Here is a 23601-nt window from a genome sequence, read left to right as displayed (position 1 = left end):
GTCGGACTTCCACCTCCACCTGGCAGTCATGAGGTGCTGTCCCTACTCCATTCACCTGCTGGGATGGTATCTGAAAAAGCCAGCTAAAACCAGTTTACATAAGATCCAGAGTCTCAGAACATAATATAAAAATGTCCAGGTTTCATCAAAAATCATTCATCATACCAAGAACCAGGAAGACCTCAAACTGAATGAAACAAAGACAATCAATAGATGCCAACACAAAAATGACGGAGTGTTAGAATTATCTGACCAAGATTTCAAAGCATCCATGAAAAAAATGCTTCAATGAACAACTATCAACACATTGACACAAATGCAAAAAGCAGAATCCTCAGCAAAAAAAACAAAGTCTCAGCAAAGAAATAAATGACATAAAGGAGAGCCAAGTGGAAATGTTAGAACTGAAAAATATAATTGAAATGAAAACTCAGTGGATGGGTTCAAGAGCACAATGGAAAGAACAGAGAAAAGAATCAGTGAGATGGCAGATAAAACAATAGAAATGATCTAATCTGAACAATAGAGAGAAAATAGACTGAAAAAAGAAAAATGAACAGAGCTCCAGGGATGTGAGGGACTATAATAAAAGACAGGAGTCCCTGAAGAAGAGGAGAAAAAGGGTAAAACTGTAAAAGGACTCAGAAATAAGGGCTGAAAACTCCCCCACATTGACAGGAATCATCAAAGTACAGATTCAAGAAGCTGAGCGAATCCCAGAGAAGATAAACCCAAAGAAATCCATGCCAAGACACATAAGTAAACTTCCGAAAACTCAAGACAGAGCAAAGTGTCCAACCTTGACCAGGCTGTCTCAAACCTTTAGAGGCTACTGCAGCTCAGTGGGCAGGGCTGGGAAGCAGGGACCGTGTTTGACCTAGGCCAGGGTGTCAATGACAGTGCAGGAAGTCATGTGTTTAAGGTCAAAGAACCTTGCAAGATTTTAGGGTGACCACCTCCTAGCTTGGATTCCCCCATGGAAACAACCTCCTGTGGTTTTCAGTGGAATGGAAATAGGGCTCTTTTGGTGTATGAAGACACCAAATCTTCAGGGCCCTTCTACCTGCTGCTCCCTTGGCCTGGAATGCACGTTGTTCGCCTCTTCGCATTGCTGGCTACTTCAGGTTTCTGCTTAAACGTCACTTCCTCAGAATGGCCTTCTCCTCTGGCCCTGCCTAAAGTGGATTTTCTACCAATCCCCACCCTACAAAATTTTGTCGTAGCACCCTATTTGTACCCTTCTTGTTAATGACCACAATGTGCAATTATTTATTCATTGGCTTGTATACTGTGTATCTCCCCTACTAAACTGTAAGCTCCATGAGACCAGAAACCTCTCTGTCTGCCATGTCCTTGACCCATCGTCTGGTACACAGCTGACAGCCAAGAGTCTTGGTGAATAAATGAATAAAGAGCCGAGAAGGTAAGGAACCCACCTTTAAAAGATCTCCTGTGTTTCAGGGGCTTAGCTGGCACTTTATTTACATCATTTCATTTAGTGTCACAAGTTGACAGGCGGGTATCATTGTTCTCATTTTAGAGACAAGGTAACTGGGCTCAGAGAGGTGCAGCCTCATGCCCAAAGTCATACATCAATGGAGATGCAGAGCCAAGTTTCACACTCGGATTTATTTTTTTCTGTCCATGTACTTGCCACTACTCCACCCAGCCACCCTGTTGAGGCAAGTGATCTGGGTTTAAGCCTCAACCCTACTCGTTGGTAGCTTGTAAAATTCACTCAGATTGCTCATCTGAAATTCTGAGAATGAGGTGTCACACCGCGAGCAGTGGACAGGTAAAGAACATTTCATTCCACCCGTCTCTAAGCAGTTGGGATGGAATTTAATTTAAGCGCCTGGGTACCATGGCGATGCGAGCTCTATAAATACCCACGAGAGGCTTCTTTCAGCCAGCCTGCTGGTTACTGCACTTGCACCCCCACCCGTTTCCCACCAGGCCTCCTCTTCTGCCGTTGGGGTGGGAGTGGAGGAAAGCACTGCTTTGCAGGAACTCCCTCCCTCTGCTCACAGTCTTTTTTTCTCCTCTCCACACACCTCCCCCTTGAAACTGAGATTTCATCTCCACCTCCTCCTTCAGTGCATAATTGACTTCCTCGTTGGTGAAAGACACAACAGCTCCCAGCCTCTGGTACCCACAGGACTCTTGGACGGGAGAGTTGAAACCTCTCCTGCCAGCCCTAGGATAGCTTCCTGTCCAGAAGAAATCTAGTTCAGTTAATGAATGAACCAGCAAGGAAAGAAGGGAGGAGGAAGGGAGGCAGACAGCATGGGGAGAAAAGTGCCCCTCCCTCCAGGGAGACAGCTCAGCCTATTAAATTCCCTGATATCTAACCTCCAGGTGGGTCTTGTTGACAGTACTGATGGAGGTCAAGAATCAGCTTAGAATTCAGAATCCCCACCTCAACTCTGCCCTCTCCTCATAAACTGTGCTACGACCTCAGCATGCCCCCTCCCACCTCCAACCACTCCAAAGAGATATGCAATCCAAAGGAAGGCAGGAATTCAAGGCTAGTCTCCCGACTGCTCCTCCTCCTCCTTCCAACCAGACTGTTTGTGCCCTGAAGTCTCTCCTTCACTGGCATTCTAGAGCCAGCACTGCTGTGAATTCAGAAGCAAAAATCCACTGGAAGGAGTGAGTTGGAATCTTGGCTCTATCATTTACTACTTCACTATAGGAAAGTCACTTCGCCTCTCTGAGTGTCAGTTTACACATCTGTAAAATGGGACTAATAAGAACCAGGGCAATGGGTCATTATTCACAGAAACTGCATCTATTTTGTAAAACGAGTAGGCTGTGCCAGATTTATTTTGATGTATTTTCAAGCGCTGTATTAAGCACTCAGGACCCAGAGAAAAATAAGAAACCATCTCTTCTGCCTCAGCGCTTATATTGCCAAGGTTTTTTCCACCCTAAATTTCCCTGGCTTGGGTGTGTTTTCCCATCATTGAAAAAAACAGTCCATGGGCCCAATTATGAACCTCAAATAATGCATTACTAAAGAAAGGGGACATTATTGGCTCAATCACAGAAATGTATCTGTGTGCATTCTCCAGGATGCGTGGGAGGGACAGCATGAGGTAGGCAGGCACAGTCACAGAGTCAGAAGAAAAATCTCAGCAGAGGTTTCCACAGCTTCCATTTCTCTGAAGAATGCAGAAGCTAACAGGAAACTACTGCTGACATATTTGTTCCTTTTTTTTTAAGCTTAATCTCTCCTCTACCATCTTCACGAAATATGTTACCCTGCTGCTCTGAAATTCTCTGAAATGTGTGTGGCAACTGGCCTCTATTCTTTGCTGTTGCAGTGGGGGAAAGGATTTAAGTGGGCAGTTTTTTTTTTAAAAACAAAACAACCTGTCCCAGGTGTCTCCTATGAGCCACCTGGATGTGAGAGCAAAGGTAAGAAAGGCTCCGCCTGGGGTCACTTCTGCTGGGCTCCAATACCGGCCATGCTTCCAGCTCAGCTCACGGGCAGCCAGACACAGGCCCAGGAGGAAGGCCGGGAGAGGCCAGATTCCTGCAGTTCAGTCACCTGTAGAATAATGTCCAATTCGCCCTATCACGTGGCTGAGCCGGTTTTACCTTTAATCCCTTTCACGTTTGTCCTCAGCCTTGAAGAATGCCTGGGGATGATTCACCCGCCATCACATGGGGCCGGCAGTCATCTGTTTTATTACCTCACCCTGCTTGCAGCTTCTGGAAGATAACCTAGGATTCTTGGGTGGGAGGGCAGATGGAGGTAAGAGGGATGGACAAACAGACCAACCTTTCGGGAGCTGATTGCTGCTCTGGTCTCGCTTTCCTGCTCCCCCGCTCAAGGTCTAAAGGTCCAAAGGAGCAAGGCATTCGGAAAATGCCAGGGTGTCGGCACCTGGGCTAAAAAGAAAGTGGGATTTGGGAGTCTAGAATGTGTTTTCTGTTCACAACCAACACCAATCTGGGAGGAGGGTTGGTTGCAAAACAAGAGAAAAATGAAATCAGCAATTAGGCTTGTCAGAAGCAACCACGCACAATTTTCAGGAGGGGAAAGGACATGGGCTTATGTTTAGAACAGAAAATACCTCATCGATTCCCATTTCATAGGGGCATGCTTGCTGCCGGGCATTGTGCTCCCAATGTACTACAGTGAGTCCCCTGAGACGATGGCTTACTGCTGGGTGCCAAACCCTCTCCATTTCTCATCTCTTTTAGCCCTTATGACAAGCCCTCCAGAGTCTATATTATTAGGATGTTTTTCAGACCTAAGACAGAGACATCGATTAAGCAAGTTACTCAGGGTCACATGGATAGAAAATAGGGCAGGTTTGGGACCCAAACAGACTGATTCCAGAGCTTTTGCTTCTTAGCCAAAAAATTATGAAGCAATCATCAACAGAGAAAAGCATTCATCAGCATCTGTAATATTCCAGATCTGGACTGAAGCAGGTTCAGGAGTTGCACATTTAACAAAAAAAGGAAAGAAAGTATAGGTTTACGGTTAAGCGCTGGAGTCAGGCAGACCAGGGTCCACTTGTTAGCTCTGTATCCCTGGCCAACAATACAGCATCCAGGAGCCTCAGTGTTCTCATCAGTACAATGGGTATAATAAGCAGTATTCTGTACGCCGGAGGCTTGTCGCGAGGATTAAATGAGCTCACTTGTGTGAAGCACCTAGCACCATATTGGCTTTGGAGCTATTGCTCTAATCAGCACTGGGAGGTTTTTATACAGTGAAGGTTTGGCCTAAGCAGAGGGAGCAGAGAGGGCTATGGGAATCTCCCCTAAAAAGGATGAAGAACTCCTACTTTTGGGTGTTGGAGGCCAGCCTGAGGCCCATGTTTCTGGACTTTTGTGCATGGTATGAATGGAATGAAGGAGGGAAGGAAAGGCCAAACATGAGCCCGTAGGTCTGGCCTCAGGGAACTGACTTTAGGGAAGGCATTGGGAGGTGAGGAGCTGCCTTGGTGGGTCTTCTCTATTGAGGGGAGATGAGACCACAGACATGGGATGGCTCCCTCACTCAGCACAGCCTAGTCCATACAGCACAGGATGCTGGCTCCACTGGGAGACTGCCAGGCTCAGATGAGAGAATACACCGTACTGGACTTCACTCCTCCAGTCCAGCTTCCTACATATATCCAGGGCACAAAGTGGTTAAACACAGATTCAGTGAGCACAGATAAGCCAGTCGATCCTTAATGAAATCGTGCTACCTTCTTTTTCTGTATTTAATGAGGTTTATTTTTAGTTTCTCAAGAAGTATTGTGTCTGATTTTTTAATTTCTTCTAATTTTTTTAAAAATTGAATTTTGTTTTGCTTTCTTTTTCATAACTCCCTTCCCTCGAATCCATAACATACCTGCCTCAAAGTATCACAGGAGAACGCACGTGAAGCTGCTAGCCCACAGCCTGGGACAGGCTAAGTACTCAATTTAGCTAACAACAACAACATCATTACTATTACTTTTACCAAGTGCTTCCCCTGACACCCTCTGGGAGTTCTCTGGTGGGAGGAGATTCACAGCACTCCTTATTTTCCGGAGCCTGAGAGGAGCCAGCCAGATTTGCACATACGGGGGTGGGGGGATGGGTGAAACAACCCGGGGAGAAGAATGGAATAAGAGGGAGACAGATGGTGCGGTGCGTGTGTTGGGGGAAGGGATCAGAGATCCTGGAAAACTTATGTTCCCCGACTTGCAAGAATGTTTCCATTTAACCACTTCTTGCCTGACTCCTGATCCTACATAGGAGAGAAGCCGGGAGTTGTAAGATTTGGGGCCACCTGTGCCAAGAGCCTGGACACGCGCGGTGGAGAGAGCCAGGAGTGTTGGGAAGCAGAGGCAGAGCGGGTCTTGCTGTAGCCTCCCGGGGCTCCAGTTTGGGTCCGGGACCCAGGTAAGGGGCGGTCTCCCTTTCCCCTGGCAGGGGCGGCCGGCGGTTCGGACTGTCCCACGAGGGGGCGCGTCTCGGGCCCTAGGACCCGCCCTCGCGGCGCTGGGCGCGGGGAGGAGACCCGGGAACCCTGGCGCCCGGCGCTCCGCCTCCCGTTTCCGGGGCAGCGCGGTTACCTGCACCGCCCGAGCCGCACCTGGCGGAGGCAGAAGTCGCAAACCGAGCGAGCGCAGACCGGCGGTGCGGAGAGGAGGGCCGGCGACCGGCTGCGGGGAGGAAGGGGCGGCGGCGGCGTGGAGGGCGCGGCGCGGCGCGGCGGAGGGGGCAGGCGGCAGCTGCGCTCGGCTCGCTCTGCCCCGCCGGCCGGGCGCGCACCCGGGCCCGCACCGCGCCGCTGCGGGCGCACATGGCAGCGTGAGACGCCGGCGGCGGGAGGAGCGGGCGGCGCCGGGCCGGGGCTGCAGGGCCGCATGGACAGCGGCGCCACCCCGGCCGGCCCCCACTAGGGCCCCCAGTCCGCGGGCGCCACCTCCCCGGTCATGGTGCCTCGGCGGCCGCCCGGGCCGGGTACAGCCGGCCGGAGCCGCTGAGCCGGGGGCCCCCGCGGCGGCCGGGAGCTGCATGGGGGAGCGCGGGCCGCGCTCGGGAAGATGCCCCGGCCGGAGCTGCCCCTGCCGGAGGGCTGGGAGGAGGCGCGCGACTTCGACGGCAAGGTCTACTACATAGACCACACGAGCCGCACCACCAGCTGGATAGACCCGCGGGACAGGTAGGACCCCGGGAGCCCCCCCCCCCATATCCCCCACCCCGGTCCGGACCCCTCTTGCCCCAGGGGCCACCAGCCGGGACTGGGCAGGGGATGCGGGGGAGCTCTGTGAGCCTTTGGCGCTTTCTTCAGTTGGCTCCCCCCTTCCATTCTGGAGCGCTGCTCCTGCCCCTGTGGGCTGCTAGGAGGAGGGGAAGGCCAGTGAGCTGGCCAGGCTGCCCCCACCGCCATCCCCAGAGGGAGGACTTAGGCCCCAGCCGGCACCTGCCCAGAGTTTTGACCTTAAGCTCTAGCCCCGCCCCCCGCCCCCTTTAGGAAGCGAGGTCGGGCGGGGGAGGGGAGCGACCTAGCGGAGGGATGCTGGGGCTTCCCGGGGAGGCTTTCCCCAGCACAAGGGTGGGGGAGGGAGGAGAAGGGGGGATGGGGAAGCATCTGGTTTGGAGGGGGTGGTAGGGACCCAGGATCCAGTGGGAGGCTGCTGGAGGAAGGACTTGACGCGGAGGGGAAGGCAGCCTGGAGTGTGATTTTTGACAGGTGCCTCGGCGACTCGGAGAAGAGCATGGGAGCAGCTAGGGGGCCTGGGGGCCGGGAGTGGGAAGGAAAGGAAGGAGCGGGGAAGGGCCGATGGGGGAGACTGGTTCTCTAGGAATCTCCCACAACTTGGAAGCTGTTAGGATGTAGATGGAGGTGAGATGCCTCCCGTAAAGCCCTGCCCGTCGCCTTTCTCCTCCCTTTCTTTCTCTGGGGACCAGGGCTCCTCAGCCTGCGCCAGCACGCCCTGACCTTGGTGGGCACCGCGCCGGCTGTAGCGTGGGGTTTTTTTTTGCTGAGGCAGGTGGAGTCTGAGATGGCTGGTGAGGCTCTTTGCTTCCAGACTTTCTCTGGGTTTTGACTGCTTGGCATTTCTTTGCACACACACACCCACTCTCCCCTACTATGTCCTGGGGGGAGAAGAGGACCACTCTCGGGGACCACTTTATTGTCCTTTACAGTCTGTGGTCAAAGTTCTCAGAAGTGTGGAATTTTCACCTGGTCAATGGTGACGTTGGGCGTTGGGTGCCTGTAAAGCAATGGAGGTGAATTCCTTGGACCCTTCATTTTGTGGGATTGGGATGGAGGCCCCAAAGTCCAAGATGGAGTTTGAAGCGAGTTGAGGGTTAAGAAAAAGAAAAAGCAGAAAGAAAATGTGTGTGAGATTCCCAGTAGTTTTTGAGAGCACTTAATTTCATTCATTCACCATTTACTGGGTGCCCACTCTGTTCAGTGCCGTGCTGAATGTGTCATTAACGGAATTGGGAATAGTTTTTAATGCTAGACAGCATCCCTTGGGCACACTGGTTTAACTTCCCTATTTGTCAGATTACCAGTTTGGTTGGAAGGGAGGGAGTAATAATGGAATTCTTAAAAGTTGGAAGGAGCGTAGAAGATTGGAGTCCAACTTTCATTTTCAAACGTAAGAGAAAGTTTGAGGCCTAGAGGTGTGATCTGCTCCACTGTTTTCATCTTTCCATCACTACACCAAGTTCTTTACCAGTTCTTTTTTTTAATTTTTAATTATTATTATTTTTTTTTTGAGGAAGATTAGCCCTGAGCTCACATCTTCTGCCAATCTCCCCTTTTTGCTGAGGAAGACTGATCCTGAGCTAACATATGTGCCCATCTTCCTCTACTTTGTATATGGGACGCCTGCCACAGCGTGGCTTGCCAAGCGGTGCCATGTCCATACCTGGGATCCGAACCGGTGAACCCTGGGCCGCCGAAGCAGAACGTGCGAACTTAACGGTTGTGCCACCGGGCCAGCCCCATCTTTACCAGTTCTAACCTCCAGACTTGTCCTGACTCGCTTTCCCTCCCCATCCTCCTCAGGGTCAGTTGCCCTGGGGACTCTGTAACTGTGTTAGTGAACTGGGCAGCCCCTTAAACAGACACAAGTTCTGTGTCCTCCCCCAGTTTAGGTCCCTGCAGCTTACTGAGGCCGGTGTGCTGTCAGCAGCTAGGACAGCCCCACACCCAGCGCTGCTAACTGTTCTCTGGGGCTCTGAGAGGATGATGCAGCTATAGAAAGCTTCTCAGACAACAGCAATTTTTTACCCTTGGAAGAGGGCACGCAGTATAGCTTCAGTGGAAAACTGACCGCTAGAGCATCGTTTCCCAAATTTTAGTGTAATGTGGGCCATGTTCATGATTTTTTGCTGTATCCACCTGTGCTATTGCTTACTTAATACCTGACTTTAACCCACCTCAATTTGAAGATTTTTTCAACTACTTTCACAAATAGGAAACTAGTACTACTGATTGCCATAAATAGAAGGGATCCTTAAATATACAGTGGAGGAAAAAACAAAACACAGCCCAATGCCATTATATTTTAGCTCGATACCATGGCCTGCCCATGGCCCCAGCAACAGGTCGGCCCAGCCTTTGTTTTTAGGCAGAGTGGCCAGCAATGGGGAGGAATTAAAAACATACTGGCGCTTAACTGAGCTGCTCACTTTCTTCACCTTGCAAGTCATTGGTTTTAAAGCTGCATCTTTGTACCTCCTGGTCATCCCACGCATGGTGTGGGGCCCCTGAGCTTGGACTGCTGAGGGGTTCTGAACACAACCCTGGGGCACTATTGTGGTGGGCCAACTTTGAAAGTTTGGGGAAAGGGCTGAGCACAGGGCATCTATTCCTGACTCTCTGGAATTTCTCTCCTGCACACCCCAGTTAGAGATTTCTGCCTTTTAGTCCTGCCTGTGTGGCCTCAGGCAAATCCCTTGACCTCTCTGAGGTGCAAGTGCTCCACTGGTGAGAGATGAGGGCTGATTAGATGATCTCCAAGGACCCTGCCAGTTCTCAGGTATGATTTCAGACTCCTCAGCCTCTCCTTACCCCTCTGACTCTGTGGCAGAATTGGGGGGGGAGACAGGGTAGGCGGGAGGGTGAGATGGCTGTTAAGGAGGAGGAAAAAATTTAACAGAGCTGAGAAGAGGCAGACTTATTTGGGGCAGTGGGGCGGGGGGGATAAGTTCTGCCAAGGTAGTTACAGCTCTGCGACTGGTTAATGCTCTGAAACCAAAAAATCACATCAAAAGAAAGGCTGCTCCTTAAGAGTGTGTGTTTGTGTGCGCACGTTTGTCTTGGTTTTTTTCCTTACCTGAATCCAGGAGATGCCCGCCCATTCCCCTGAATTTAAAAGAAGTCAGTCAAATGGTCCCTCAGTCAAAAAAGTGATTTCTTAGCCACGGAGAACAAAATAGCGTCTCGGGTTACCAACCCTGAAGAATGTCTTGGCACATTCCTCCCTCTGGGGCTGAGCTGTTTTGTGTGCTGTCCGGCATGGAGGCTGCTGGGGGTAGGGAATCCAGTTTTCAGCTTCCCCTTTCACCAGGGGGTTGGAAGCACAGCCAGGCGGCCAGCCTTGCCAACTCTATCCCCTTCTTACCCAGGGGAAGACTGGGAGGCCAAAATTCCTGAGGACGGTTGTCCCAACAACCGGAGAGGGTCCAATGGGCAGCTTGGGCCCTGCCTACTGGGCCAAAGGCTCCAACAGCACCACGGGCTCTTCCTAAGGCAAGGCTGGTCTGGGAAGGTGACGGGTCCATGGAGAATCAGGTGCTGGGATCAGGCCTGTGCAGCCCCTGGGAGCAGTGTTCCTTACAACTCGGGGTACTTCTGGGAGCTCCCAGCAAAGGGCCAGCATTCTGTGTGTATTTAACTTGGTGGTATGCAAAAACAAATACGCTGATTGTTCTCTGTGGAAGAATGGGTTGTTGGAACTGGCTCTGCCAGAGAAGGTTCCTGAGGCCTAATTCCTGCTCATTCTGTGGTTTGTGTTCAGACCTTCTTCCAGGAGCCACCTGGGAACTCTGCGGGCACAGTTTCTGGGTCTGTGTGATAAATGCTGGAGGCCTGCATGGCTGAGAGGACTCAGCAACTTCTCTCATGACTTGAGGAGGAACTTTTGCTAACCCTGTTGTTTCAGAAATAATTTCTATTGTAGAAAGATAGGCCTACAGCTTTCAAAGATCTTAACCTCCCTTTGGTCACAGGCCATTATGAGAATCAGCCAGAGGTTAAGGATGCTTCCCGAAGAAAAGTGCAAACACAGTTTTTGGCACATAATTTCGGGGGTTTATGGACCCCAGATTCATAACTTCTGCCATGGGATAACTCAGAAACCGCTTGTCACCACCTACTTGCCCTCCTGTTTTAACTGGTAGGAAATAATGATTGACCATTTACTGTATTCAGGCAGCTTACTGAGAGCTTTCCATGGGTGATTTCCTTTAATCCCCCTAACAACCCTGGGAATAGGTACAGTTATCTACCTGAGGAAACTGAGACTCAGAGGGACTGAGTTTGGGGAAAGCCACTCAGCTTTTGTGGAGCTGAGATGAAAATGCTAGGTTTGCTGACTCCCGAACCCACATTTCTAACCACTGCACCACTCAGCCACCTGCTGAATTAGTTGCTGAATCAAGACCTCTGCTCAATTGCCTAAGGAATTTGCCCTTGGGGAATGGGGCTGGAATAGGCATGATTTCACTTACCTGCCACCGTTCTGGTGTGGCCAGGCCTCGGTTAACCAGAGAGTGTGTGTGGACAATGGAAGGAGGGTGAGCATTTGAATCCTGGCATTTTGGGTCTGCTGTGTGCCACCTGAGTGCCCTTGGCAAGTTGTGTATTCTCTCTGAGCCTTGGTTTTGTCTTCTCTAGGATGGGGAGATGCACATAAGCTGTCAAGGGCAGTTAGGAGCATTAAAGAAGCTACATCAGGTAGGGCAGTGAGCACAGAGCCTAACACACAGGAGGCGCTTGGGAATGCCAGTTCTTTTAGTTTTTACTAGAAAGTACCTAAGAAACACTTAAGTCAAACGGAGACCGAGTTTCTGTCCTGGTCTGTAGCAATTTGCAGCTGTGATGGACCTTTCTGGTCATGTAATCCAGCCCTCTCATTTCACTGATGAAACTGAGAGTCAGAGACAAGTGACTTGCCCAAGGTCACACAGCAACTAAATGTCAACTTGAGTCTCTAGTGAAGGTCTTCTTTCCTCTTTCTCTCATGTAAACTTTTCCCTAAGAATCAGCTCTGGTTTCTCCTCATCCATTGTAGTAGTTTGGGAATATTTTATGCTTGGGGTGGAGTTATTCTTTATAATCCTTTTGACTGTGTGGACCAGCAGGTTTCTTTCATAGTGTCACAATCGTTTCTGAATTGTGTCATAGGAATTTGTTATATGTCGAACGGTTATAGTTCCACCAATTGCAAGTGAATTACTATTTTCATAATCAATTAAAATGGATTTAAGGTTATTATCAGACTAACGTCACTTTCCACCAATTTACATTGGTGGAAATTTGCATTACAACGTGCTTTCTTAAGCGGGAGTTATAACCAGCCTGCCAGGGAATTTACCCAGAGCCTCTGTGCTCCATGCTTCTGCTCTTAATGATCCACTGATACCTATAGATTGGGCCATTACAAGTCATTAGAGGGCTTTTCTTCTCCTTCCAAGGCTTGAGTTTAATATCTACACATTCCATGCGAGTCTGTGATGCATGAGAATATCGTGTATCAGTTATTAAAGAAATAAGTTTAAAAAGCACTAGTATAGATAACAGAAAGAAATAAGAGACTTTGGAACCCACAAATGGATAATAAAAATGCTAACATCTACTGAATATTTACTCCATGCTGTGCACTGGGCTAAGTGTTTTCCATTAGGATCTCATTTAATCCTTCAGCCAACCATATGAGGTAAGTACTATAATTATTTCTATTTTCAGATGAGGAAACTGAGACTAAGAAAGGTTAAGTAACTTGCCCGAGGTCACCAACAGGTGATGTAGCCAGGAGTAGTTGAACTCTTGAATCCATGGTCATATTAGCCATAACCATTTCAGTGCTCCAGAGTGCCCGGTCAATAAGTGGGGCTTGAGAGTTACCATTTATTCCTAAAATGCGGCAAGTCTGCTGTGGATCTCAGGGAGAGATGTTCCAAAGGAGGCTTGTTCAGAGAAGCCAATGAGATCCTCATGGCAGCTCAGGAGACTGGTGGGCACAAACTCTACGTTCTGGGAGCAGCCAGCTAACCATAGCTCTGGGAGGGAAAGAACAGAGAGAGAGGCAGGGAAACTCGGAAGGATGCAGTGTGTGAGAAGAGTTCAAAGTCGTTTCCAAGTCGCTTGGGTAAATGCTCCCAAAGGCCAGGGAATTAGTAGCCAAGGCAGCTACTGTCTGTCACCACCCCTCCCACTTTTGGCCTAGCCAGACTGACCTGATTCTCCAATCCCTGGGGATCCCAGATAGCTGTGAAACACTGCTCTTTTGAAGAGAAGAGAATCAGGTTGCCTTAGTTACTGGGAAGGTGGCACACCAAGCTCAGGTGCACACAAGGAGAGACAAGGCTAGATTAAGTGGGACTTGGAAGGTGGCCGGCGTCTTGCTGCAGAGCTCTCTGGATGGAAGAAGCCTTGGTCAGATTTTGGTGGTATTTGCAGGGGGGTGCCAACTTAGTGGCAGTTGGCTATCTAGGCTGAGTGTCAGGAGCTCTCTCTGGCCACATCTGCCTCCAGGTGGTGAGGATCTGCAGCCCCCCAGCTCAGTGAGGGGCTCTGGATAGGAGAAATCCACTTCCCTTGGAGAAATGGCTTGAGTGACATTTCCTAGCACTTCCACTTGGACAGAGTTGAAGGCTGGATCTGGGCTGAGTCGTGTGAAAAATTCATGCCATGCCCCTCCCAGCGTGGAGAGGACACCCTCAGGTGGAACAGCAAAAGGCTCTGGTTGCTGCTGCCGACAAGCTTCTTGGCTGCCTTGAATCCCTGTTTCAGAGTGAGATAAAAGAAGAGAAAACTCAGAAACTGGATACAGTGCTGTTTTGTTATTTAACCGTCACCAGCAGGCCATTAAGCCTCCAGCTCCTGAGCAGAAAACCTCTTGCCAAAATAATGGAGGGAGATGGGGGGGGGTGGACACTGGCGTTCACTGTTGTGTAGGGAGAACATAGAACATTCTATAAAGATGCTGGACAGGGAAGAGGGGGTGGAGTAGAGAGAGTGGGGAGGAGGGAAAAAAAGAAGTGGGGTGGGTCACGTGCCCTCCCCCCTCCAGTCACCTCCTCCACTGTGTCTACCCCCTGACATCTCACCGTTGGGAAGAAACAGGATCTTTCAGTTTCAAATGTCTGCCAAAGAAAAAGGACTGAGGCTTAAGTTCTCCTTCAATGGTCAGCCAGAAAAACATGAAGCTGCATCAAGATTAGGGACACCTTTGTTGGCTTTTTTCTTCCCCTGCTCCATTCATCACTCCCTGGCAGCCAGGACACCAGGCTCACAGCAGCTGCTGACTTTCCCCAGCCGGCTGCCTGCTGTTGCTGGGCCTGGTTCGGTGGCAGCCCGGCTGTCCCCATGCTGGCTTCCTCCCTGCCCAGTGGCAGTTACTCTTGATTCGTCACTGGTGCAGCCCTGAGGATCGACTGACTGGTACCTAACTTGGGAGGATAAAGTATCAAGATGCGGCATCAGGTGGCTGCTAGGATGAGATGACCCTGGGACAGCCTTTTGATCCTGCATCTGGCACGGTTTTTCTTGGATAGCCAGGGCTCTTTGAGCATTTCACTGTGTATTCCAGGAATTTCTCACAAGGGCACTGTTTGTATCACTTACCATGAGAACAATAACTGGCACCTGGTGATAATGATAATAATAACAATCTGTAGTCATCTTTATCCAGTGCCTGTCCTTTGCCAAGCACTGTTGTTCATCATGTTTTTCTGGCATTTCGCAAATGAGGAAACTGAGGCTAAGAATGGTCAAGTGACAAACTCAGGGTCTTACAGGTAGAAGGAGACTGAGTTGAAATTTGGATCTAGGTCCATGTGATTTCAAAGCCTTGCTCTTTCTACCACTGCACTCTTTCAGTGAATTTGGAGAGAGGAAGGGGGGAGAGAGGAGGCGCCAAGGGAAAGGGAATTTTTTAACTACAGAGAAATAAACAGAAACACACCTATCAGTGTATATACCTCGTTCACTATGGAGAAAATGTTTATGTGGTTCCAGCCGAACATTGGTTTGACATACCACGCTATTCCCTGCAATAGATGAGGCTTCATAAAGATCTTCAGAGACATCAAGTCAAGTCCCGGCTCTCTCGTTTACACATAGTACATGACCTTGCACAAGTTTCTTCTCGGCCATACAACAGGGATAAGTCTGAGACCTACCTCCCCCCGAGGGATGTGGTGAGGATGAAATGACACCAGACATGGCAAGTCTTAGCCCAGTGCCTCGTGTGCATCAGGCTTCCAATGGGAGCTGTTACTAGTTAGGCTCGTTAACCTCCTGTGCATTGGTGGAGGAACAGGAACCAGTATTCCTTCTTTGCCAACTCGTCTCTTCCTGGTGAGCCAGGGCTCACCTGAGCCACGTTGACACCAGAGCTTGCAAACCACCTTGGCGGCACTCATTACATATATAAATCAATAAATTCTTTTCCCCCTGGTCTTATCAGAGGCAAGCCCTTCTTTGGAATTTCTGGAGTGAAATGACTCTTGCCAGTGAGCTGGCACCAGGGCTGTGTGTGAAGCAGGGGTAATGAATTGCAGTTGTCATGGCAGAGCTAAAAAGGCTGATGCAGAGGTCTCTGGAATTTATTTGTAACTGCTTTGATACCATGTCCCTTCGCTCCAGAAATCTTCCTCCACATGCTGTCTGAGAACCTGCTGATTTTAGCATGGTGCTGATGCAGAAGGGCATTGGTATTTATCACGTCCCGCCCAGCCACGGGTTGGCCATTCATCCAGCAGGTATTTATTGAGTGCCTGCTGGGCTTCAGGCTCGGCTGCCAGTGCCGATGATCAGAGCAAAGTCCTGCTGCAGCGGGGTGTACCTTTGGGCGAGGGAGATGGGCAAACAGTTGAACAGATAAATTGCATCGTGACTGGAGGCTTGGTGTTTTCTAGAATTCTTTCACCCGTCCTAGGAGGATGGAGGGACAGACTCGTCTGTGACACCTGTTGACAGTTGTGGTGTGAACTTGGACTGAGAGCTGGGGGGCCTTTGTGCCTTTGATAGGGTGCTCCTGAGAGCCTGTGATGATGAGCCGGGCACTGGGAGTGCAAGGCTGAGACGAGAGAGACAGTCTACGACTCATGACGTTGCCTAAAAATTAGTGAGAGACACAGTCATCAAGCTGTGCAGATACAGTTAGAAATGCCAGGCTCTCCGAACCTTGGTTTCCTTCCTCTCCTGTTCCAGTCATTTAAAAATATTTCTTGAGTTCCTGTAAATGAGTAGAGTGTCTGTAATATGCCAGGCATCATTCCAGCACTGGCGACTCAGCAGTGATTAAACCAACAAAAATCCTGTCCTCATGGAGCTTACACTTGGGGGGGAAGCATCAAAACCATCTGGAGGGCTTGTTAACCCCACTCCCCTCCGCACCCCCCCCCCATCCCGCCAAGACACACACCAGTTTGAGTCTGTAGGACTACTGTGGGGCCTAGAAATTTGCATTTCCAACAGGTCCCCAGGTGATGCTCTTGGTCTGTGCTTTTTTGGGACCCACAGACAGTTGATGCACTGAATCCTCACAATAGCCTGGGAGGGGGTCCATATTATCCCTGTCTTATGGACAGGGAAACTGAAGAAGGCAGGTGAGGTAACTTGGCCCTCCTTCTTATGCTAAGAGGGCTAAAGGAAGTGGTTTCAGGAGCCAGCACTGTTTCCCTGCAGCTCTCTGATTGCTATGAGCATACCATTGTTCTAGTTCTTTTGCTGACCCAATGCCTGAGTGGTAGCAAAATCCGTAGGGTTTTCTCCCCCTTTGTGAAATAAAGCACAGGGAAGCAGGAGGTCTGAGGGGATCCAGCAGCCAAGGGACTTCTCTTTACATGAGAATGTATAGAATTTGTATGAGAGGGTCACAGGAAACAGTCCTCCCTGTTTCTCCATGGAGCTGAGCCAGGACATCCTGGCCGAGCTGCCCTTGGGAGGAAGGGCCCCTGAGCTGCACCCCTGGGAGCTTTCAGGCCTCACTCAGTCCTCCTTCAGCTCTAGGGCGTGCAGGGGAGGTGCGGGGAAGAGGCGAGGCCCTCCTCTCCCAGAATCCTCACAGCAGCCCTCTAGGGAGGGGTTGTCCATGGCTGTTGGCCTTGACCACGGCTTGGACTTTACATCTCAGCCTTGTCACTGGCTAGTTCTGTGACCTTGGTTAAGTTGCTTAGCCCTCCTGAGCCTCAATTTCTTCACTGGCCAAATGAGACTACGGCAGAACCCACCTCAGAGGGTTGGTCAGAATCAAATTAGAGGTCTCATTATATTCCAGTCCCACTGTCCCGGCGGTTCTAACTACAATTAAGATAGCTTTATCTCTAGTTATATAATTTCTGCTCAGTTCGCATATTTTGAGTACCACATTTTTGGGGACATAAGCCTTTCTTCTTGTTTTTCTGGGAAAACCGATCATACTTGAGCAGATAGACGTCTCAGTAAAGAATGACTTTTGCTAACAGGAATATGAAAAGGTATCTTAACAACTCAAGGAGTTTCACAACCAGCCTGAGTGGTTTATTTCCATTTTTGACATAAAACAAACATTTGCCAGCAGCCAATGGAGGACCCTGGGTGTTTCTTCAGCTTCCTTACTGGTCACCGGCCCCAGTGGGTCTCAAAGTGTGGTCCCAGACCAGCACATCAGCTTCACCTGGGAACTTGATCCCACCTTAGACCTACTGAATCAGAAACTCTGGGGGTGGAGCCCTGCAATCTGTCTTTTAAGGAGCCTCCAGGTGACTCTGCTGCCCCCTCAAGTTTGGGAACCACTGGCCCAATATTTGTAGCCGGAGTGACCTAAGATATTTTGTTAGTGGTTGCGGCCAAAAACTGGCCAGGTTTCCAGATCCTCCTGAGCACAGGTCGATGCAGCCCGTTGAAATGGTCTTCGTTGGCTTATGAACATTTTGATATTATCCCCAAACCCTTACTGTCCAAGCTGGACCTCCACGCTTCCTTCACCAGGCCCCATCATCACCTTACATCTTTGCATCAAGATTCAGCTCGCAAATGATGTTGAGAGAGGCCTTCCCCATCTCCCTTGCCTGGGCTTCATGGCGCCTAAGGCTGTGGTAGAGCAGTGTGGCTACCTGTGTCTTCTCCATTCTTGGTTAATAGGTAGTGCAGTGGCTGGCATGCACTGGGAGCATACTAAGCCAGGAAATGAATGCTCTCCAGTTGGGAGTTTGGGATTCTGTTTCTGGCCCTTCCTCATAGCTGCGAGTCACTTGCCTTTCCTGAGCCCTGGTCTCCGCCGCTCTCCAATAGGGGAATAATGACCCTCCATCTTCCTACAACAGAGAATAGGAGGTGGTGTTTGGAGCTAAGGGGGCATTCGGATCAGTCAGTGATTCTCGAGTTCAGTTGCACATTGGACTGGAGGGGAGTGCTAAAAAGACCCATGTCCAGCCCACTCTCAGAGATTCTGGTTTAACTGGTTTGGGGTATGGCCTGGGCACGGATTTCTAGAAGCTCCGCAGTTGATTCCAGGGTGCAGCCAGATTGGAAAACCATGACTGTAGGTAAATCTCTGCCTTCCTCAAAGCGCTGATAGAGTTTGAATGAGATTATGTAAAAGTACCTTGTAAAGGGTTTTAAAATTTAAGATTTATACAGTTCTGCCTAGAAAAATTGAGATGATTCAGGAAGTATTAAAAAAAAAAAATAGTTGTGGGAGGGGGAGAAGTAGCTGTTTGGGGGATGTGAGGCACCTTTCTATGTAGTAGTTTCCTCTCTCCTCTACCTGTCTTGTTCTTTCTTTCCTGACTTGTGTTAAGTACCAAAGAGGTTTGGGCTCCTCTTTGCCTTAATGTGAAAATCTTTCAACTCCCATTGCAGCAGTAATGCTTTTAAATAAATTGGTCTAAGCTACTTTAGATTGTAGGCCTGGGGGTTGGGGCTCCTTTTCATCTGCTGTCTGCCCTCACCAGAACCTGGTCCAGATTTCCTGCACACATCTATGTCCTTGAGACTCCAAGAGAGTGGGGAGTGCAGATGTTGTCACCATATAGATCCTAGCCTGTGGATAAGAACTAATAATAGCTGACATTTATTAAGATTTTAGACAGTGCCAAGATCTGGGCTGTGTGCTTTGAATGCATCATGCGCTTTAATTCTCGCAGCAACCCTATGAGGTAAGAACTGTTACCATCTCTGTTCTGCTGATGGGGAAACTGAGGCTCAGCAAGCTGAAAACTTGCCCTTGATTGCACAGCTAATAAGTGGCCAAAGCAGCATGTGAGACTCTGTGTCTCTCTGCACTCGAAATCCATGTTCTTCACCATCCTGTAGGTCAGGCCTGACTGTCACAGAGAGCAACACTGCATTGGTTCTGGTAATTCAGACCAGAGCTCCTTTCACTCCTGTGTATGGTTCCTTCAGTAGTAGCTTCGTTCAGTTGCTCAAGGTCTGTCTGGAGAGCCAGCCCTCTGCTCCTCTTTTGGCAGATGCCCCTCTCTCAGTGAGCAGGCTAAGTGAGCTGTTTTCCTGAGTCCAGTTTTTCACACTCCTTCCAAGGATGCATTTCCTTGACCACATTCCCCTGTACATGGTGGTGATCAGCGTCTTTTCTTCAGCCTCGTTCTAGGCTGTGTTCTGCTCAAGAGAGCCCCATCTGTTGTCACTTTGGCACTAAAGGCTTGGTGAGACTTGGTTCCCCTGGGACTCTGGTACCTGAACTGCATGTGGGCTTGGTCTGCAGCATTCTTGCTTGCCCAGGGTGTGGGTTTTGGGTTCACTAGAAGTCAGTTGGGTCACCTCAGGCCTAAAGTGGCTCTATCCTTGCATGATTACCTTCTACTTCTGTTGCACATTGGATACAACTGATGCCAAAGAATGCCATTACCTTTGTGTGTTTGGTTCCTGATAGGAGCCGTGCTAGGAAAGGGGTACAGCAGAGAAAAAGACGTCGTTCCTTATAGAGCTTACAGACAAATAATAAAAACATAACATAATTGCAGATTAGCAAAATAAAGAGGATGCTGTATTAGGAAATGGCAGGCCTTGTGAATGACCCCAAAGGTCAAGCTATAAATTTATGAAGTTCTGTGGTCAGAAAAACTGAGTTTGCTTTTAACTTTAAATAAGATACATCTGTATTGACCAGCACTCTACATCTTCAACCACGTTGTCTTAATTCCAGTCAGGCGATCATGACGCTCAAGGTAGCGGCAACAAGCCGTGTCTTTTTCTTAACTTTGGCCAAGGAGCTCTGATTTTCTCTCAAGGTAACATGATCTGTCATCCACATGCACCAGCCTCCTAAGAGTGGCTCAAATGCAGATTCCCAAGCCTGGCCCCAGTCAGCATAATCAGAATCTGTGGATTGTGTGGAACCCAGACTCCACCTTTGTAAAAAGAATCCCCAAGTGATTTTGATGCTATCTTAAGTTTGAGAACCACCGATCAAGGGAATAGGCTTGTCCCAAATTGCAAATCTTTCTAGAGACCCAACCAGGACGAGAATCCCTTTAGCTTCCTCCACAACCTGGCCTACTTCTTGGTCCTCGCATCAAAAAAATCTCTTCCTTGAGCCAGCCCTGAGGGCCTAGTGGTAAAAGTTTACCGCTTCGGCTGCCCGGGTTTGTTTCCTGGTCACGGAGCCACACCACCTGTCTGTCAGTTGCCATGCTGTGGCGGTGGCTCACATGGAAGAACTAGAAGGACTTACAACTAGGATAGACAACTATGCACTGGGGCTTTGGGGAGGAAATAAGTAAATAAATAGATCTCTTCCTTTCTTCAGGCATCCATGGAGTTTTCCCCAGTGTGCTCAGGTGTTCCCTCTCCAAGAATAAGTCTTCGGTCTTTACGCCCATACCCTACACCCCATTCTCTGAAGAGCATAGAGGAGTTTCACACCCTTTGCGTCCACAGCCCCCATTTGTGCTTCAGCTTCCATCCTCTCCCTCCCACCTCCATCCTCTGAGCAAAGTTCCAGAAGTGTCACCGGGAGCCATGTGGTGGTTATCTTCCCTGATCTCCCTGTAGTGTCTACTAGTGTGCTGTCCTTCCTCCTTTGCTGTCGGTCATTCTTGTCCAGGAAAGGTAAGGCATTTTGCAGTCTTCTCCCTCTTTGCTCTTCCCTAGCGGCGTCCTGTGTCCCCAAGTCTTCCACCACCTCCTCTCAGTGAAATCTCAGGTGCCCATGTCCAGTTTCCTGCTGGATATCATAGCTGTGTCCAGGCAAGCACTGCAGACTACAACGAATCTAAAACTGAACCCAGCCCTGGTCTCAAACAGTTTTGCCTCCTGTCTTTTCTCCCTTTCCATAAGAAGATGCCACTATAATGACTAAAACATATGCCCGGTTCAAATGCTAAAGGTCCAGAAGGTTACACAGCAAAATGTAGGTCTTCCTCCCACCCAGTACCCATCTACCCATTCCTCCCTCCAGCCCCTACAGGCAATTCCTATTTCCAGAAACATCCATCTTAACTCTTCCTTCCCCCATCCAGTTCCCAAGTTCTGCCACCCTTTCTTTTGCAGCATCTGACACCTCCTTGTCTGTTTATCCCTATAGAGGCTTAGTTGAAACTAGAGACCAAATGAAAGGCCTCTTCTTCGGCTGGCCAGCCTATGGCCTGCTTTCAGATGCCCTCTCCTCACACTCTTTAGTGATCCCCTACCCCGGAGTTTGCTGAGGGACATCCTCCTGAGCTTGACAATCAAAGCTGATCCCACTCTCATTTTCTAAGATGGGGTTAATAGCAGTGTTTATCTCATATGATTTTTAAGAATGTTTAAAAAAATCTCTTCCATACATATGTGGCATCTTTTAAATTTTGATATAGGTTTTTTTTTTTTTTTGAGGAAGATTAGCCCTGAGCTAACCTCTGCTGCCAGTCCTCTTTTTTGCTGAGAAAGACTAGCCCTGAGCTAACATCTGTGCCCATCTGCCTCTACTTTATATGTGGGGTGCCTGGCACAGCATGGCTTGACAAGCGGTGCATAGGTCCACACCCTGGATCCAAACCGGTGAACCCTGGGCTGCTGAAGCAGAATATGCAAACTTAACTACTGCACCACCAATATAGAGCCAGCCCCAATATAGTTTTAAACTTACAGGAAAGTTGTATGAAAAATTTCCATACCTTTTACCCAGATTTACCAATTTTTACATGTTGCTTATTTACCTTATAGTCTCTCATTATGTGTATGTGTCTGTGTATGTATATATACAAACATGTGTAATATATATAAAGCCATTACATACATGTAAACCATTTAAGAGTAAGTTAGGGGCCAGCCCCATGGCCAAGTGGTTAAGTTTGCACGCTCTGCTTCAGCAGCTCAGGGTTTTGCTAGTTTGGATCCTGGGCGCAGACATGGCACCGCTCATCAGGCCATGCTGAGATGGTGTCCCACATAGCACAACCAGAGCCACTCACAACTAGAATATACAACTATGTACTGGGGGGCTTTAGAGAGAAGAAGAAGAAAAAGATTGGCAACAGTTGTTAGCGCAGGTGCCAATCTTTAAAAAACAAGAGTAAGTTGGTTATTACTCAGGTAAGTTGGACATTATGTCTCTTTATCGCTAAATAGTATTTAGTGTCTGTGTGTCTAGATATGTGTGTGTCTAGTTGTCTGTATATGTATGTGTTTAAGAAACAACATTCTCTTACATACTTCATGCAGCTTTTTTTTCCTGCTTTTTCTCCCCAAATCCCCCCAGTACATAGTTGCACATTTTAGTTGTAGGTCCTTCTAGTTGTGCCATATGGGACGCCGCCTCAGCATGGCCTGATCAGCAGTGCCATGTCTGCACCCAGGATCTGAACCAGTGAAACCCTGGGCCGTAGAAGCAGAGTGCGCAAACTTAACCACTCAGCCACGCGGCCCGCCCCTTCATGCAGTTTTACTAAGTGTTTAAATTAAATAAACAATATAAAATACTTTATGGAGTGCCTAACACCATTATAGGTGCCAGTATTTGCTGGCTGTGGTTGCTGAGCTCTCTTCTTTGGTCCCTGCCTCTAGTCCGCCTGGGTCAGTGGCAGCACCAAGCATGCCCTGCACTTTTGCCATCCCGCCTGTATCCATTGAAGCCCCGCCTCCCTCAGGCTACAGGTGATGCCACTTGCTCCGTGAGGCCTTCCCTGGTCCATCATTTCCCTCCTTGCTTCTACCTGGAAGGGACCTACTTTCAGGCAGCCCTGTTCTAGTCAAAAGCAACAGAGGCCCGCAGGAGATGGCTCTAGAAAAGAGGCTGCTGTGAGGTTAGAGATTTCACAGGAATCTAAGGAAGGGGGTAGCGGCCCCCACCGCCAGGCAGCTGGGAGCTGCAGCTGGAGGCTGTGAGGTTTCTGAAACCTAAAAAACAAACTACAACAATCTAAGATGTGTCCAGAAATTCATAAACCTTGTTACGAGTCAGTTCTGCCTATAACTTGCTGTGTGACCTTGGGCAAGCTGCCTCATCTCTTTGAGCCTCAGTTTCTTTGCTTTATTCAGTTAGGCTAAGAGTAATAAAACAATAGCCAAGATTTGAGTGCCAAGCGCTGCTCTTAAGTGTTTTATGTTTATTAGCTCAACTGTCACACTAACCCTCTGATGGAGGTACTATGACTGTCCCCATTTAGAGAGGAGGAAGTGGAGGCACAGAGGGGCTAAGTAATTTGCCCAAGGTCACACAGCTAGAAAGTGGCTAAAGCCCGGATTCAAGCTCAAGCTGTCCGGCTCCAGAGCTCATCCTCTTAAATTGCCATCCACTTGAAGGGTTTTTGTGAGAATTACGGCATGGATTCTCCCATGTGAGGCACTTAGCAGAGAGCAAGGCTCAGAATAAGTACTCAAAAATGTTGACAGTTATGACATCACAGCATTAGTTTACAGGTGACCCCTGTCACTTTCATGGCCCCAGCCTATCTTGTAACCCTGCAGCTCAGCGACTACGGCTTACT

At 49.1% G+C, this 23601-nt stretch overlaps 1 protein-coding gene across 2 annotated transcripts in view; it reads left to right on the top strand.

Annotated features, from left to right (window-relative positions):
- Positions 1-5566: 5566 nt before the first annotated feature.
- WWC1 (WW and C2 domain containing 1) overlaps positions 5567-23601 on the top strand; it is a 158290-nt gene continuing 140255 nt past the window's right edge. Inside the window, exons 1-2 of one of the 2 annotated variants that reach the window (XM_044777690.2) lie at positions 5567-5640; positions 5749-5895. In XM_044777690.2, coding sequence (XP_044633625.1) covers positions 5633-5640; positions 5749-5895 — 155 coding nt within the window. In that variant the 5' untranslated portion in view covers positions 5567-5632. Of the gene's footprint in view, positions 5641-5748; positions 5896-6113; positions 6662-23601 lie in introns of those variants that run through there. The other variant, XM_044777691.2, reaches the window with a different exon arrangement.

This window comes from Equus asinus, chromosome 9, assembly GCF_041296235.1.
Source record: "Equus asinus isolate D_3611 breed Donkey chromosome 9, EquAss-T2T_v2, whole genome shotgun sequence".
Taxonomy (NCBI): domain Eukaryota; kingdom Metazoa; phylum Chordata; class Mammalia; order Perissodactyla; family Equidae; genus Equus; species Equus asinus.
Note: the sequence above shows the minus strand (reverse complement) of the source record. Positions and strands in the feature narration are given on the sequence as shown.